The 17,668-nt window shown below is 48.2% G+C and overlaps 1 protein-coding gene across 2 annotated transcripts in view; it reads right to left on the bottom strand.

Annotated features, from left to right (window-relative positions):
- Positions 1-17,668, bottom strand: part of MYT1 (myelin transcription factor 1) — a 59,404-nt gene that overhangs the window by 14,026 nt on the left and 27,710 nt on the right. For both annotated transcript variants that reach the window (XM_054274650.1, XM_054274651.1), the window contains exons 5-16: positions 15,264-15,326; positions 14,336-14,583; positions 12,665-13,537; positions 11,894-12,028; positions 10,462-10,552; positions 9,860-9,973; positions 8,197-8,411; positions 5,472-5,677; positions 4,200-4,469; positions 3,316-3,470; positions 1,346-1,408; positions 1,063-1,131 (exon numbers count right to left, since the gene is read on the bottom strand). In XM_054274650.1, the coding sequence (XP_054130625.1) occupies positions 1,063-1,131; positions 1,346-1,408; positions 3,316-3,470; positions 4,200-4,469; positions 5,472-5,677; positions 8,197-8,411; positions 9,860-9,973; positions 10,462-10,552; positions 11,894-12,028; positions 12,665-13,537; positions 14,336-14,583; positions 15,264-15,326 (2,502 nt within the window). The remainder of the gene's footprint in view (positions 1-1,062; positions 1,132-1,345; positions 1,409-3,315; positions 3,471-4,199; positions 4,470-5,471; positions 5,678-8,196; positions 8,412-9,859; positions 9,974-10,461; positions 10,553-11,893; positions 12,029-12,664; positions 13,538-14,335; positions 14,584-15,263; positions 15,327-17,668) is intronic.

The raw sequence follows: 17,668 nt of genomic DNA on the forward strand, positions 1-17,668 counted from the left end.
GAAGCCCTCCATGAGGTTTTACTCTCAGTGGAGGCTCCTCAGTTAGCTCAGTGTCTAAATGGTCCAAAAACTGAATTCAGCAAGGCTGGGAACTCAGAGGAGACTCGGCCTGCAAGGATAGGCTGGGCCCATGAAAGAGATGATGAAAAAAAATTCTCAATGGGCTTTACACCAGAGATGCAGATTGGGTGGAGAGGGTTGGGGTCTCCCCAGTGTTCCCAACCAAATACAATTTCACCTTCCTTTAGGGAAGGCAACCTAAGAGAACGTTTGGGAAACCCACCTGGGAAGAATAAGCTCCTACTGAAAGGGAGGAGTTTGGAGAAGACAGCAAAGCTGAATATGGGATTCAGAGGAAGATACCTGAATGAAAATGTCAAAACCAGGTTCCTCCCTTCAGAAACATCAATGGTAATGGGAAGTTTGGGTTTCTGTGAGCCCCTGACCACTGGCTCAGGATCTGGCCTCACCAAGCATTTGCTCACTCCTTCTTTCATTCCCTCACAAATCATAGAAATGAAGAGGAACCTCTCTCACTACATCCCAAACAGCCCCTAAAAAGTAGCATAAAAATAGCACCCCAGGTTCTCTACAAGAGTTGGCTTTGATTGTGCTGGCAGTGAGCTCCCAGCCATGTCTCTACCCAAAAATAAATCCAGGCTCTGGATTATTTGAGATGGACAAAAATATTAAATGAAAAGGGTTCTGGCCCAAACTAGGCAACAAGAGCTTGGGAAAAGATGCCAAGTGAAAAGAAAAATAACATGTCTACAATGCCCAGAGGAAACCTGCCAGGCATCCAGGTTATTTCCAATCATTGCCATGAGCCCCCTCCCCAAAATTATCCTTCCTTCATGCCATTGCCTCTTCAACGCAGCAGCTGGAAGCTGGACTCCACCAGAGCTCCTTGCAGGCAGGTTTTGATCAGCTCTTTGAAAGGAGAAGGGAGGGGATGGAAAAGCAAAAGCAGAGCAAGAGGTGTGGGGGCAGGAAGGGAGAAGAGAGGAAAAAAAGGGTGGAAATAAAGAAAAAAAAGGAGTTCCAAGTTGAGCGCAAACATACTTGAGGTCAGCAGAGTGGGCAGCCATGAGGTTTCTGAGGCTCTTGTCAGCAAGAGGACAACCAGAAAGGCTGAAAGAGAAGAGATGGAATATCTGGATAAGCAAAAAAAAAAAAAAAAAGAAAAAGAAAAAGGAAAAAGAAAAAGGGCTGGGGCATGGGGAGGGAGAGGGGCAACAGAAGGGGGGAGGAAACAGAACCAAACTATCCACATGGTCACAAACTATACCAAAAGAAAATAAAAGTTGTTTTTAAAGTTCAAACCACGTAGAAAATGTCGACCCACCTGCGGTGAGAGGCATAGTTCCCCGTTATGTGTCCACTGCCATCACAGCCTGGGGTTGGGCAACTGGGCAACAACAACAACAAAGAGCATAAGTGTGGGAAAGGAAGGGATTCCCCAGGATCCACGGGTGGGCAGAGCCAGCAGAGCCCCCTCAGGGTCTGTCTGGGGTGTCTCGGTCCAGCCCTGCTGCCAGACCCCTGACACCAGCCCCATCCATCAGATCTTGGTGTGTGTTTCTGTGTTTGCATGGATATAAACCAGCTGTTCCCCTTCCAGCTCCCCTTCCTCCCTTTTTCCTTCTAAAAGATCATAAGGATCCTAAAAACAATTAGGGGAAAAAAAAAAAAAAGAGAGAGAGAGAAAAATGTGGCAAAGGCAAAGAAAGTGTTTAAAACCCTTAGTTGATGGGAGGGCTTGGTGGCAGTGGGGGACTGGCACAACCTGATGGGTGGCACAGCCTGACAGATGTGGCCACCCCTGGCTGCTGCTGCCAGGTTGGATCATTCCTGCCATGCTGAAGCTCTGGCTGCAGGAATCATCTTGCTGAGATTTCAGATAAGGTGCTTCAGATTGCTGAAATGATTTTTTTTTTTTCTCCCAGCCCTTAAATCTGCAAAGAAAAGCTTGCAATCTCTGTTTGCTGCCAAAATGAAATGACAGTAACCTCTGGCTGTGCCTGGGAGTGATGGGCAGATACAGGTGAGGGGCACCTGCCTGGAAATGGCACAAGAACTGCACCCAGATGCAGAGCATCAGACACAGCAGGCGAGTCTGCTCCTGAGATAACTACAGCTAATTCATTACAGCCCCTGGGCCAGAGAGGAACATGGATATTAAATGGAGAGGGAAGGCTCAGGGCTGCCCATACACCATTTATTTATTCCAGGGCTTTTTCCATTCAGGAAATTTCTCTACCATCACAATAAAATTAAAGCACAGGAGGACTTCAGGGCTCTAGTTCAGAAACTGCTGTTCACATCACTGGTGGGCTTTAAAAAACCCTTTAGAGCTTTGTGTAGGGCAGCTGATTCTGAGCTTTGCTCATTTAGGGAAGATGCTGCTGCTGCTCTGCCCCCACAGATCTCCTCCCTGCCTGGCTGCAGATAACGAGTGGGTTGGATGAGATCAGCAAAATGGTGCCCACCAACTCCCTGTGAGATGTGTGGGAGGGTCAGATGCACAGGAAAGAAGCCAGGAACAGCTGGGATGCCTGGGAGGGGGAATCTCCCCATCACAACCTCCAGGCTGATCCTGACGTGCTGTTAGACCAGAGCCAGGTCCAAGCTGCCACATTTGGCTCAAACCCTTAAACATTAATCATTCCTGTGGGAACTGGTGTGGATGCAGAGCCTTACTCCATCCAATAGGGCAGGTCTGGGTCTGTGCTTCTGCCCACACGATGGACAGACAGAAGTGAGCTGGGTCAAGGTCTCTCTCCAATGCAAAATGCAACACAACAGGAAACTTGCTGCAGCCTCAGGTCACACTTTTGTGTTCCTGCAGTTTCACAGTGCTGGGACCCATTGCTCTAAGCCACTTCTCAATGAGACCCCTTGTGTTCAACATCCTCTTCAAGAAGGTGTTTAGTTCCCTTGGGTGCTCTTGGCTCCACAACATCAGCCAGTGTCCCAAAACAAGAAATTAGGACATTGGGTAGGTGCCATCACCATGCCAGAAACACTCTAACAGGAAAATACCAGGAAAAAATGGCCCTGAAAGGAGTTTCCCACAACCTGTCCATGAATCCAGAGCACGGAGCTCTCAGGTTCCCTTCATCACTGCAAAGTAACGTAGGAACATATTTTTCCTCATTGATCAGCAGTTGTAGGAGGATGAGTAAGATCAATCACAGTAGGAAAGGGAGCTACAGTTCTTATTTCTATAATGTATTTTCTAATTTTGTTTCCAACCGTCCTGGCTAAGCACATATTAATAGATTTTGGAGGAAGAGACATGAAGGCAGGACTTACGTGAGCAGCTCTTTCTTGATGTCCTTGGAGAGGAATTTCAGCTTGAAGTTGGTTAAAGTAACTTCACCTGGGTATTTTCTCTCTTCAAAGTTCTCCTCTGACACTTCTTGCTCATCAGCTTCCGAGGAGGCAAAAGAGTGAGCAGCAGGCTCTGACTGCAAGGAAAGGGGCAGAGTTGTGCTGTGGTCATTGCTGCTGAGCTGTGGTGGGAAAGGATCCCAAGTTCATCAAAGCTAAGGGTTAGTGCAGCATTGCCAGCATTCCTGAGCCCCCTGCAAGTACCTCACAGCACCCAGCCCAAATCCAAGAGCCTGTATTTTCCTGGGGTTTTAGGAGAGTTGTGTAAACCATATCTGTAAAGGGATTTACAGGTGGTTTTCTCAAGATCTTGAAGGAATGAAGATCAGTGCAATCTCCTCACACTCTTCCTCAGCAGCCTCCCCGTGGGCAGAGAGGCAGGTGATGGTCTCAGAGCCAGAACCCCCACCCCATCTGGGGGTCATGGCTGGATTCCCCACCTGCAGGATTAATGTCAGTGCCATGCAGGGCTGTAGCTGCTAATGGCAGATATAAATCATCCTGAAAAACATCACCAGGAGCAGCACTGCTGCAATGGGCTGACATGATTTACAATGAAGAAAACACTGCAGACCCAGGACAAGTGAAATGGTGGGTTCTTCCTTTGCAAGGGCATCCCAACAGATCCAAGAGCAGCTGCTTCCTGCCTGGTTGATATCTGATAGCACTGACAAAGCCAGGAATATTTCTTTCCTTGGCTCAACGGATAAACTGGGGATTCTGGGCAAAACAGAACAACTGTGCAGGCAAACATGGCACTCAATGTCCCATGAGCTGTTATTCAAGCATGAAGAGGCACCGCTCACCTCCTCTGGCTCCTCCTCCCGCTGGCGGTTTGGTTTCGTGTAGTCAATGGGCCCATCCCATTCGTCCTGGCGGGAGGTCTGGCTGGACTGGGGGGAGGTCATGGTGCTGCTCGTGGCACTGGTGCTGTTTTGGCGCTGGGACACGTCTGGGGACTTCATGCTGGGACTACTGCTGCAGCTGCTGCTGCTGGGGAAGGTGCTCTCCCGTTTGCGGTGCTTGTTCATACTCAAGTCCAGAGTCCCATTTTCATCCACCTCAATGTCCATGGACTGGAAGGTTGGAAACACAACCAATGTTAGCAGCTGACAGAAGGTCCCCATGGGGATCTTGCCCCTGTTTGTCTTTTTCAGTGCAGTGGGCAGGTATTCATGTCCCATCCTCTCCACTGTCAGGTAGGAGGAACTGAACAGAAAGGGTTGCTCTTTCCTAAACATTTCAGGAACATGTCATGCAAAGGCACCCCTCTACTAGAATGGTTTGGGTTGGAAAGGACCTTAAAGCTCAACTCATTCCAACCTCCCTGCCATGAACAGGAACACCTTCCAGTATCCCAGGTTGCTCCAAGTCCCATCCAACCAAGCCTTGGCATTTTGACTCAGTTGATTGAACACAGGCATCTAGTGCCACTTAGGATGCCTCATGGCATCCAAAACATTTGCCCAAGGTTGGGAGTACTTTGTGGGACTTTGGGAAAACCTGTGTTTTTCTGAAAAACAGCTGGAGGTCAGACTGGACACAACTGGGGAACTTCAAATGGCATCAGATACAGATCAGGGAATGACTGAAACCAGCTCTGAGAATCATGGAATTACAGAATTGTTTGGGTAGGAAAAGCTCTTAGAGACCATCAAGTCCATCACCCAGCACTGCCAAGCCCACCACTAAATCATGTCCCCAAGTGGCACATCCACATGTCCTTTAAATCCCTCCAGGGATGGTGACTCCACCACTGCCCTGGACAGCCAGTTCCAGGGCTCGGCCACCATAAATCATAAATATTTCGTAATATCCAGCCTCAGCCCAAGACCTGGAATTGATGCTCATCTCACATGGGAAATTTCAACCACGAGACACCTCCACACCACTCAAAAAGCCAAGATTCCCTTCTCCAAATGCAAAGTGAGGAGCCAAAAGCGTGATTTTGGGTGAATGCCGGCATTGCCTCTATATTTAAAAAAACAAACTTAAAGGAAGGGTAAACCAAGGTGTCTCTTCCATCCTGAATTCCAAGTTTGGCCCCTGGGCAGTGGCTCCTGGCCACATTCACCCACCTTGCCAGGGGCCTCTTGTTGTTTGGTGCTGAGATTCTCGGGCATCTCCCAGCAGCGGGTGGAGAGGTTGAGGATGGCGGTGGCCGCCATGTGTGCGGCCTCAGCGTCGTGGGAGTAGTCGAAGCCTGTGGAGGAAGATGAAGTGCTCTTCACGTAACTGCTGGAGGGGCTGTGGCTGGGGGAAGAGGCCTTTGGAAAAGGTTTGGCTGGAATAAAAAAGAGAAGGAACAACACAAGGCTAATGTATAAGTGGCATGAGCAGCAGGGGAAGGTTAAGTCAGTGTGACACGGTTAATGTATGCACAGTTCCTGGGGTTATTCCCAATCCAGGGGCTGGTTTGTTGCCTGGAACGTGCAACAGGAGCAGTGCTGGCTGCAGCTCGTGCTTGGTGTGAAAGGCTAATTCATTAACTGACTCTGCCATAAATACCCAAAACACAAGTGCTTTTCTTCATTAGAGCTGCTCCTGGGTGGAAGCAGTTAAAGGAGAAGGCTTAGAGAAGCTTCCTGACTCATTTTTTATTGTTCTCTCTCTGTCCATAACTTATTTGCAGGGCTGCCTTGCAGGGAGATTTCTAGTACTGTGTTTGAAAACTTTAAATTTATAAAATTACATTAACAGAAAATGCATGGTCATAAAATATGAGCTTCCAAGGATGACACTGGTGAAATATGGATTTTCTGACAGCTGACATATCATTTAAATATGCCAGAGTAACAGGATTTATTGCACAGCTGCACATAGCCACGCTGCTGCTCTGCTCCTGTGTGTCACAACAGCAGCAACCAGCCTGGAGATGCAATTTCTCTTCATAATCTGTGAAATGAAAATATTTCTCAGGGTGGACTCACAATAAAACTTTCCCTAATAATAACAACTAATAATTCCCTATTAATAAAACTTGAAGCTGATCCTATTTAGGGCTCCTCAGTAGTTTCAGTGGGTGCAAACAGGAGATCATCTGGTTTAGAACAGCCACAGGACTGTATTCTGAATCAATTATCAAAATCTTCAAATTCTTAATTTATTCCACCTTGCTCTTTCTGGGGGAAACCATCCCCACTTTAGTGGGAGGCTCACCCAGGGAAGACTCATAAGCTTTGGCCTGATCATGGCAAAACAAAGCCAACCTCAGCTGATGCAGCCATGGAGCAAAGTGATTTCATTATTCCCATTACAAACTTGTAATATAAGACACTATAAAATACTAATCTTCCCCAGCCCTGCTTTCTTCCTCGTTGCGTGCGTATATAATGCATATTGACATTAATGGGAGTTACGCACACACATGCGGGGGAATATAAATCCCTCTGGATGAAGATCTCTTTAAAATAAGTTCTCAGTGAAAGGAGCAGATTCCCTGCTATGATTGGCAATCATATTCATCCTGTCGCTTTGATTAACTCATTGGAGGCTTGCCCACATGGTTATTCTTGTGTCTGACTGCTTGTTTTCCTGTCCGGTTTAATCCACGTCTTCAAGGCGGGGTGCGAGTATTTGCCAACCCAACCTGACAATATCCAGGATCGGGAGATGCCAATTTCAATTTCACACCGTAGGCTCAGCGATGCTTTTCCATTTCATAAGTATTTCTAGCACTAATAGACTCGCAATCAGCAAATTAGTGAAATAAGCGATGAGAAAAAATAGAAAGGATTATCCTAGTGGGTCTGCTGGAATTATTTTTGTCAGTACAATTACCCTGAAAATTCTTTGCTAATATTGCAAATAACACAATCTATTCAGCGAGAGAATCACTTGTACTGGGAAACAAATTACTTTTCCATCAGCCCTAACCCAGGATGACAGTGGCAGTTGTGCTCTCTGGCCTCCATCCAATTTCATTGTCTGATCCTGTACAGATTTAGTACTGTAATAAAGAGCGCTCCCATTGTAGTGCAACAACCGGGATGCTTTCAAGTACGAGCACTTTTTAGAGAGCAGCTGCATCAGGATTAAACAGGATTGTGGAAGTGGGATTAGCCAGACAGAAAGCCCTCTTGAGGCCACTGACTTTTGCAAAATGGGCTCCTAAATATTTTCTTTTTCCCCTCAAAAAAATGTCTTGAGGTGCACAGTTCATGTCAAATATCACATTTGCAAGGGCTGTGTCCCCATGCAGTGTCCCTCCTGCCTTTGGCAGCCCGACCCCTCAGGGTTTATTCAGCCATTTCATTTTCACTCAGAGTTATAGCCAGTGCAAAGTCCTCAGAACAGAGCAGAGGTGGGTGGCTACGATAGGAAAGAGCTGGAAGATAGAGGTGGGTGATCGATAGGTAGAGCTGGAGAGCAGAGCACGGCAGGGAAGACAAATGGGGGGAGTGGGTCATATATAAGATGGAAGAGAAGAAAACTGTAATCCATTTAGCTAGATGAGGAAAGCCAGATCAATAGATATGAGCTGCAAAGCAATGGGGACCAACTGAGGACAACTGTGTAACTTATCCTACCTCGAGACATCACTCAGATTAATGTTCCCACCACAGTTCTTCCCAAAGCCAAAGAGACTCTCTTCCAAACAAAGCTTTCCCAGCAGCCATGGACTCCCCTCACCGTCAAAGGTGCCCACCTTGGGACCCACCTCACCCTCCCCATTCCCAGGAGGGTCCAGCAGCTCAGCCCCAAGCGTCTCCCATCACCCCAAACCACAATCCCAAGAGCCTCACAACAGGCTGAGAAAGGCAGAAAATGCAAAAACCAAGTCCATTCCTGCTCCCAACTTACATTTAAAGGCTTTAGGTGAGGTTTCGCTAGTCTGAATCTTTGGGGCAAGCATGCGTTTGCCAAAAACCTGAGCATCAAAACTTGCATAATCGAAGGTGACCTTGGAGTACTTCTCCAGCTCCTTGGCCAAGTTGGCCCGGGGGGTTGCTGGGACCATGTTGGGCCTGTAGCTTCCATACTGAGGGATCTCCAGTTGCTTCACAAAGCACATAGGCCTGAGGATGAAACAACAAACAGCAATTATTTCTCTTTACCTTGACGAGGTGACTGTTGACAGGGGACCAGACACAATGGGGGCACAGCTGCCCCTTGTTCCTAAAGGCTTCCTGGGGACGAGGAGGCAGTGACAGCCCTTTTGCTCTCCCTCAGCAAGGCTGCATCTGATTTGGATCTCTCAGACTCCAGTTTTATTTTTTCTATCCTTTTCTACCTTCATTTTTTTTCCCCCTCTTTTTAAGCAAAACATTGAGTTGCCAACTTCATCCAGCACAATATTCTTGCAGGCTGTCATGGTGTGGCAGCATTTTCCAGAAGAGAACAAACTTGGGCAATAACTCCCTCATGGGACCCATGACACAGGGTGGCACATAAAGGCACGAGGACCCCGGTTCAGCTCAGCTCCATGCTGCAGGTTCACTGCAGAGGCACCAGGGCCTCTGCCCTGCCTCAGCCCCTCCTAGAGACCCGCTGCTACTGGGCTGCCGATCATGAATCAATTTGTCTTGCATATAAATTGTATATAAATGGCCTATTGTTATTCTCCTTCCCATGACCTCTTTCCACCAGAGAGTCCTCGGAGCGGGAGCTCCTTGGAGCACGGACCGTCCTCGTGATGCGCTCAGAGCGCTCTGCGCGGGCTCCGCTGCAAATAAATAAGTAATTGCTCTAAATGGCCTTTCCAAAGTAGCGAGAGCTGGAGCACCAGGGTGCCCAGCAGTCCTGGGGAGCAAATAAATAAATGAATCAGAGCTCGTTGCCTTTGTGGGAGGGCTACTCGGGGCTCGCACCGCGGTTTTTATCCCGCTCTCGTTGCAAAATAACCAACCATATTCCAATCCATCTGTAGCCTCGTGAATCACATCAGCTATGGAAGCCAGCATCTATCAGGGACATCCTTAATGGGAGACAGCCCTTTATCTTGGGAAGAGAGAGATGGGCAAAGTATCAAAATTAATGTGACTGGTTTGGAAACGAGCAGCAGGTTCCTCTCCTCTGAAAACTGCAGGCTAAGGAAGAAAAGCAGGTGGACTTGAATGCACAACTGCCATGGAGTGATTTGTGTGTAGCCTAAATCTCCTCCTTCTTCTCCTCCTCCCTCCCCAAGCCCACCCTTCTTATAATGCTGATATAATAACCAGTCCTGGCTGGCAGTTTGTGCTGTGGAGCAATCGGCACAAGTGCCTTCTGCTGCACTGCTAAAACCCTTTGGCCTGTAGCCTCAGCATTAATTGATGCTACAGAAGCAATTCATTGTCCTCAATGCTCTCCCTGGGATCATCAATTAAATATCTCCCCACCTTGGCGAGACCTATGATCATAATAACAGGACTCAGCAGTATCAAAATACAGCTGGAGCCGTGGCTGCTGTTCCTGGGAGTGTGGCAGGGCAGGGGGGGGCTGGGGCAGTGTGGGGACATGGAGCTGAGCCTACCTGTCCCCTTACCTGAGTATCCGGTCAGAATTGGAGCTGGTCTTCGCAGGATCACCAGACTGGGTTTGTTGCTTTTCATGTGATTTGGCTAATTTCTCAGCAGCAGCAATGGGGCACCCAGATAAACTGTGGGAGTTGGTTGGGGTTGTTTTGTTTGTTTTTTTTTTTGAAGGAGAAGAAAAAGAGAGAAAGAAACCAAGCATGAAGAATGAGCACAGAAACCTTCATTTCACGGACCCAGAACTACACTAAGCCTGTGAGAAAAGTATTTGCTTCCTCCACACTGAACAAGTTCAATTAAAAGACAAATTCACCTTGCACCTCATCAACACAGAATCATTAAATGATATAGAATGGTTTGGGATGGAAAGGACCTTAAACTCAATTCATTCCAACCCCCTGCCATGGGCAGAGACACCTCCCACTATCCCAGGTTGCTCCAAGCCCCATCCAACCCAGCCCTGAACACTTCCAGGGAAGCAGCAACCTGTGCCAGGGCCTCACCACTCTCATAGGGAAGAATTTCTTCAATCTACCCCTGTCCTGTGTCGTTTTGAAGCCATTCCCCCACCCTGTCAGCCCGTGGCTGTGACAGAAGAAGCCAAAGCCAGTACCTCCTGTGCGTGTTGCGGTTGCTGTTGACGTGACCCTGTCCAGTGCACCCGGGCGTGGGGCATTTCAACACGTTCTCGTGCATCGCCAGGACTTGGGAGCAAGAAGGGGAAGGGGAGAAGGGAAGGGAAAGAAAAACAACTTAATAAAAATCAGAGAGGAAGAAAAAAAAAAAAAGAGAAAATCATCAAGCCTTGTACGCTGGTTTCCTAGAAATCAGGGAATGTGAAATGCTGTAATTAGAGTTTGCAGAGGAAAAAAGAAAATATTTGGAAGGCAGCAGAGCCCAGGTCAGCACTAGGTTAGCATCTCTGCACACAGCCTGGGCTTTCTCCCCATTTTCTGATTGCAATCCAGTTTCCCCCATCCAGCCCCTCCTCCCCACCCCAGTTTTGGAACCAAGTCTCCAGTTTCAGGTAGTTGTAAATGATTGAAGTTGTAGCTCTGCCTTTATCCTTAGGACTAGTCTTTGTTTGATTTTTTTTTTTAATTTTTAATCTTCAGGATTATTGCTTCCTGCAGCGCTGACCTTAAAAGTAAAGAAAATAATTTGATCTGCAAGCTTTTGTAAAGCCCACAGCTTGTGTTAGTTATTTATTAATATTTTTGCTTGCATTCCAGCCTGTGGAGATTACTGTCCTTTCTCCTTGTTTCTTCCAGTTCTGTGTTTATGTCAGGTCTGCAACCTTTGAAATTACTGATAAGGAAGGGTTCCTCTTTCTTTTGGTCTATTATGCCATTATCATAAACATACAACATTGATTTTTATGTATCTATACATGGAAAGCTATTTAGGATGCTGGTAGAGAGGTGGAAATACAATCTCTCTCTCTGTGCATATGTATATACAAAAATCTGTTATGAGGATGATAAATATTTTCTGTAGAATAGGTGAATCTTGGTATAGCCCTTAGGAAATTCTTGAGAGATTAGGGCATAGGAGACTCAGCACATCCTGAATCACTCATCACTCCTCTTCTTTCCTGCATGGCAACGTATTTGCACATCAAGGTAGAATAATATCCCTTTTTTCCATCATGATGTCCCAGGTAGGGAAAAATATGCAACTTCCAGTGTAAAGATGGGAGCTGCTTAACACACCTCTGGAGATGGACAGGCGTTTTTAAAGCCCCTCTTTGATTTTCAGAGAAGGGATCTCATTCTCCACAGGATGGTGCTAAAAATCCTTTAAGAAGGACGGGACTTCCAAGTAAATCCCCATCATGTTTCCTGTGATTAGCGATAACACTTTGGTTGATAACAGCATCCATCATCAACTTGGAAAAGCACCATCCCACACCAAAAACTCCTGTTTATACTTGAAGGAACAACATCAGACTTGGTCATAAAATTCATATTGTTTGGGGAATTCCCCTAAGAAAATTAGGCTCCAGACCAATCGAAGCAGCCCCGTGTATGGCACCATGTACTCACTCTCGGGGGGGATCCTGTCTTTGTGCGGACAGCCAGAGAGGCTGCGGTGGTGCGGGTAAAGCCCCGTGACGTGTCCAGTCCCATCACAGCCAGGAGTTGGACATTTGATTTCTCTCTTCTCAGGTCTTGAAGGATCTAAGGATTGTGGGGAAAGGGCAGAGGGAAGCAGGTTAGTGGATTTGGAGGGGAAGAAGTGGAAAGTGCTGAGGATGCTTCTCACTGCCTTTACAGTCAAGCAGGGGGAAACCTTTGGGTTTTGGAGGTTTTTTTCCTCTCAAGTGGGAAGCATAACACTGGAAATTTCAAAAATTGAAATTGGCAAAGTGATTTTAGGAACTGACACAGTTCAGAGCATAGAGACACTCACAGCAACTGAGCAGGCAGCCTGGCTCAGAGCTAGGGGATGCTGAAGTTCCTGCCCTCGTGTTTCTGTGGCCAGACTCCTACCACTACTTTAAAACCCACTTGGATTTTAAATCAGCCTTCTGCTCAGGCTGAAATTTTCAAGGTTAACTGACAATTTAGCCAAGCAATTCCTCTACTCAGAGGGAGGAACCCTCGTGACAGTGTAGAGGACGCCATCATTTTCTGCATTCACTGTGGAACTCAAGGATGTCCCCATCCCTTTGGACATTGAGGATTTGTGGTTGAATTCCCCCTGTGGGCTGTGAACTCTCCCCACATCAGCCTAATGGTCCGTGCTGAGCAGACAAGTTCAGCTCTTCCACCAGGGTTGGGAAGGAGGGAGATACACAAGGGTTTGTCCCATACCTTTGCCATAGTAGCTTTTCCGGATGCTGTCCAGAGGTTTGTTCTGTTTGTCCTCCACCTGGAAGTGCTTCACGTGCTCTCCTGGCAGCCGGCTGGGCTCCCGCACGATTTTCACCTGCTCGGCTTTCAGGGCAATGGCTTGTTCCAGCAGCCCCAGGTTGCCCCTGGTCATCATGTCGTACATCTCCGACTCATCGGTCACGGCTGATTTCTGGGAGCGGGCGTCGTCGTCCTTGTCGTCATCCGAGCGCACCTCCACGATGACCGAGTACTCGGGCTTGGGGCTGAACTGCCCTTCACAGTGGCTTTTCTGGGGGTCCTGAGAAGTGTGAGGAGCTTCCTCGCAGATCACTTCAGGAGCCATCTCCTCCTCCTCTTCCTCCTCCTCTTCTTCCTCTTCCTCCTCCTCCTCATCATCCTCTTCCTCCTCTTCCTCCTCCTCGTCATCCTCCTCATCATCATCCTCCTCATCCTCTTCTTCTGCTTCAGCCTTTTCCAGTTTGCAGGACTCCTCTCCGTTCGTGTCGTCCCGTGGCTCCGGACACAACTCGCTGCTGCGCTCGCTGGTGACCTCGATGACCTCCTCAGCGTCCTCCGTCTGGATGATGATCTCCTTGTCGCACTCCTCCTCCACCAACTCCTCTCCTGCATCCTCATGGACCAAATGCACGACGTTGGATGCCGGCTTGGAGCCCTGCAGCTCCGCTTCAGGCAGCTGCCCTTCGATGGCGAGGGTTTCCTCTGCTATTTGGCCTAAGTTTAGGAGGGAGTTGGCGATTATTTCTTGGTAGCTGCTGTAGTTGGCCTTGCTGGGCCCAGATGTACTTGTTGCTGTGTTTTGTCCATAGTGGGTTGATTTTGCTGGGCTTCTCTCTGAAGGGGGGAAAGAAGGAATAGAAAGAAGAAGGAGAAAAGAAAGAAAAGATGGAAAACAACAAAAAAAAAAGTGAGGAAATCAGAAAAGAAGGAAAAGGAGAAAAGAGTAAAGGAGGAAAGGAGGGGGAAGAGAAAAAAAGAGGGAATAAAAAAGGAGGCAAAGAAAGTAATTATATAAACTCATAAAATACAACTTTGTTGTGCTTAAACTTAATTGAAACCAGAGCCTGCAAGTTCCACCTCTGGAGCATCCTAATTTATTGAACTTGGGGATGGCAGGTGGAAAGAGGATTTCCACATAGGGACTCTGATGTACCATCTGCCCACTGCCACTCCTGCTGCCCGTGCTCCCCAGGCCAGGGCTCCAAACCAGTGAGCAAGGCAGTGTCAGGACCCCAGCTGAAAATCCATGTCCTTCTCCATGTCTTTTTCCTGACACTCCTCTGCTCTTGGATAGTGGCCAGATCTGTCCAGGGAGGAGGATCCTGCTGAGCCTCTCATGGCACCTGTGTGGGACCCCCATCACACAGCAAGCTCCTCTGTGCTTTCCATGAATCTGTCCCTAGGGAGCATCCCTGAAGGAAAAGCTCTCATTTTTAAGACACTGGAGGCACTGTGCCTTCTCAGCTTAACCCAAGCATGGCCATTGTGCTTCTACCCAACAATGGATCCCCCCAGTAACTGGGGCACCCATCCTGTACATAACCCAGAGGAGCTATCACTCCTGGCTGTAAACCCTTCCTGCCCTTTCTTCATCTGCAGAACACAGCTCTGCCATCAATAATGATGAAGCACCTTCTGCTGCCTCTGGGCTGTGGTTCTCCTCCTGCTCCAAGGCCTCTGCCTCGTCCTCCTCCAGCATCCCCTCGGACTCATCGGAGCCAGACTCCTCCTTGGCCTCGGCCTCCTCGCTGCCGTCGCTGTCGACGTTGTAGCCTTCATCCAAGGCCAGCTTGAGCGGGTGGGATTTCCTCTTGGACACCAGATGTTCGGCCTCAGCATCCTGAAGTTTCCTCTTCTTGGCTAGAGGGCAGCTTTGTAAACTGCAGATGGGATCAAGGAACAGAGAGGGGGCATTGCTGAGTGAGAGAGGCCTGGCTACCTCATCCCAACTGGTTAGGATAACATGAGTGGGACAATTACACAAATACTCCCCAGAAAATCATCCAGCACCCCAGATTTTTAGCTGGTTTAACCTCTCTGGCCACATGCGCTCTTAGACCTTGACTTTGTGGAACTACATCAACTTTTTTTCAGGAAATCAGCACACAAAAGCTGGGATGTGGCATCCCAGGACTAATGTTGGTGATGAAACCAGGCATAGGGTGCAGAACCAGCCCCAACTGCTCCAATTTCACAATTCATGGGGTGATGTAAACCCTCAGTTAAGGCTTGCATGACCTCCAATGTAGCCAATGTGTTCTCGTGTGCCTTCCCCATCCATAGAGGCACCAGGCAGACCAAAATTTCTGCCCATCAGCAGGTCCCACCAACCCCAGACAGCTGAATCAGGCACTTCTGGCTGATTTTGGGGTCTCTAGGAAGGCTGCTATGAGTCTGGAGAAGCAGATCCCCCCCAGGATCCCTTGGGGACTGACGGAGAGCCAGAAACAAGAAGATTTGGGGCAGACAACTTAGATTGCTGCTCAAAGACAGACTTTCTCCTGTCTTTGGCTCTGTTGCTCACATTTTTCCATCCCCTCTACCTTGAACCCCACCTCACCTTCTGTGTCTCGCGTACTTCCCACGGATATGCCCTGAGCCATTGCAGCCTGGGGTTGGACAGCTGGGGAGGGAAACAAGCCACCATCAGAAACAGCAAGAGAATTTATGAGGATTGTATCACCTACAGTCAGTTAAACAGGTCCTGTGCCCGAGGAACAAGCTCACTGCAAGCAGGAAGTTAATTTCCTTCAAATGGTTCTGTTTGTCCCTTTGAATTCCAAGGGAGGAGGGCGGGAGAGCAGCCTTGCAGTTTGCTAAAAATTAATGAAATTACTCACCCCATTTAATTAGATGAACAGTTTGCTATAGTTTTATGAGTGTGTTTAATTAAAGATTTGCATGTGTGAGAGCAGCTACTGCACTCTGCCTCCCCGCTGCTACTCTCCAGTTTTCTTTTTCTCAGGAGGAAAACATGGGATTTTCCCTTATCTGGTGACTTGTCAGGGAACTGGGGCCGCTTACAGTAAGAAATGTGTGTGTTTTGGGGAAGAGCAGGCTGGGACTTTATCAAGGAGGTTTTAGCCAGACACGTTACATGGAGATCCCCAGGACTAAAATCCTCAAAACCTCACTTTTTGGGGGGAATGGATGGGATTTAGGTGATGAGATCTCCCAAATCCCTGTAATTTTTTCTTGCTGCTCTGCAGAAGAGGATGAGTTAAAGGCTTGCAGGGAGCTCTGAGCCTGCTCTCAGCCACTGCTGCCTTCACTTGAGCATCCCTCACACGGGACCACAAGCCTCCCCTGCAGGGGTAATTAGTCCCAGCTTCAGGAGCTGTAAGGGCTCCAGATAAGGAGCATTAAAGCAAACATTTTCTGGCAAAACCAGATTATGGCATTGATTATAGGATGCCCAAGTGACTTGCCTGATGTCTGAGGAATTCTGGAGTCGTGTAGGATTAATAACCTCATTTAGCACTGTATCACCCTCAGCCTGGGAAGCTGGAAGCACTAATGAAATCTCTTGATGACAGCGCAAAGGGAGAAGGCATCACCAGCCCAGAGGGGATCTGGCCAGCCTGTTATTCTCAGAGTAAAAGACATGGGACAATATTAAATAGTACCAAGTGCCAAGTCAGGCTTTGGGGACTCAGAGTTCTGCTCTCAGCAGAGCTCAGCCCTTGCAGAAAGCTGAGGACACAGAGGGTCTGGCTGCACTAATGGGTGCGGCAGCTCTGGGAGCACTGCTGGGTTATTAATCGTTCAGCTCCCTAGAATAAAAGTCAGATCTTTGTGTTCAAAAACCACAATTCAACCCAAAACTGGGGCAGGACAGGGCTGCTGAGCTGTCAGGAGAGTAGGAATCCTTCCTTCAGGGAGACTGACTGGCTTTAGGTTAGCAAAGCAAATGCTGAGAGGGTGAATTGGTGGCACCACATCCCCTAAGGGGTCACAGAGCTCTGGGGAGGTGGAAGCTGCCCCTCATGGCCCCTCCTGATAAATCCCCACTCCGTGCTGTCCCCTTTGCTTGTGACCTGGCTTGAACCCGTGCTGCTGCACATCCTCCAGTGCCATCTCCTGTGGGATGGCTCCCAGCTCTTCTGGCATCCACACACAGCCCCAGCCCCACCACACCTGGGTCTGGCCTGCCAGCGCAGTGTCCTTTCTCCAGCAGGACACTCGAGGCCATAGAGAAGAAGATCTCATCCCACTAACATGTGCAACTGGGAGAGGGAGCTTCCCTCTTTGCTGCTCATGATCTAAAAGTCTATTTAATTGTAATTGTCCTCAGGCCTCACTGAGGCTGCTCTGTCCCAAGCAGCCCCAGCCACACTTTCAGTGACTGCACACCAAAAGACAGAGCAGTGTTTATGTCACCAGTGACTTGCCTGAAAAAGGCCTTATTCAATGGCAAACAGGAGCAGCTCTGATGAAGATGTTAGAGGCTTTTATAAGCTTTCCTGTATCAATTAAAGCAGATTACCCATCACCCCATTTTTAATGTGGTCTAATGAAGCCTGCAATAAAAAGTATGTAGGAAAGACACAAGTGGTTCAGCATCGAGGTTTGCCTAAGCAGGTGTCGATTTGGGATGTTTCTGGCTTCACTTTATTGATTTAATGCCTTTAAAAAGCACCAGCACAAAGGTGATGCTCTACATGCTCTGGGCAAGGCTTTCCCTCCCCACTCTCCTTTGGGGAGTTTTCGTGTATTTTGGCACGAGTCCCGAAAGGGGGAACGGGATTCGAGGTCTATTAAAGCTGCTCTCCATCCCTCAAGAGCCACCACACCGAACAGCTCCCCCCTCTCCGCTGCCTTCATCTGCTTGACAAAAGGGCTTCTTATTGTTATGCAGACGATGCCCTGCTTCCAATTAGTCGATTAATCGTCCAGTTATTCAGGCAATTAGGTGACAGCTGCAGAGATGGCTTTGTGGAGCACTCTGTCCTGCCCCTTAGATAT

This window comes from Melozone crissalis, unplaced genomic scaffold (genome assembly GCF_028551555.1).
Source record: "Melozone crissalis strain CALT ecotype California unplaced genomic scaffold, PUWL_Pcris_2 ptg000017l_1, whole genome shotgun sequence".
Taxonomy (NCBI): Eukaryota; Metazoa; Chordata; class Aves; order Passeriformes; family Passerellidae; genus Melozone; species Melozone crissalis.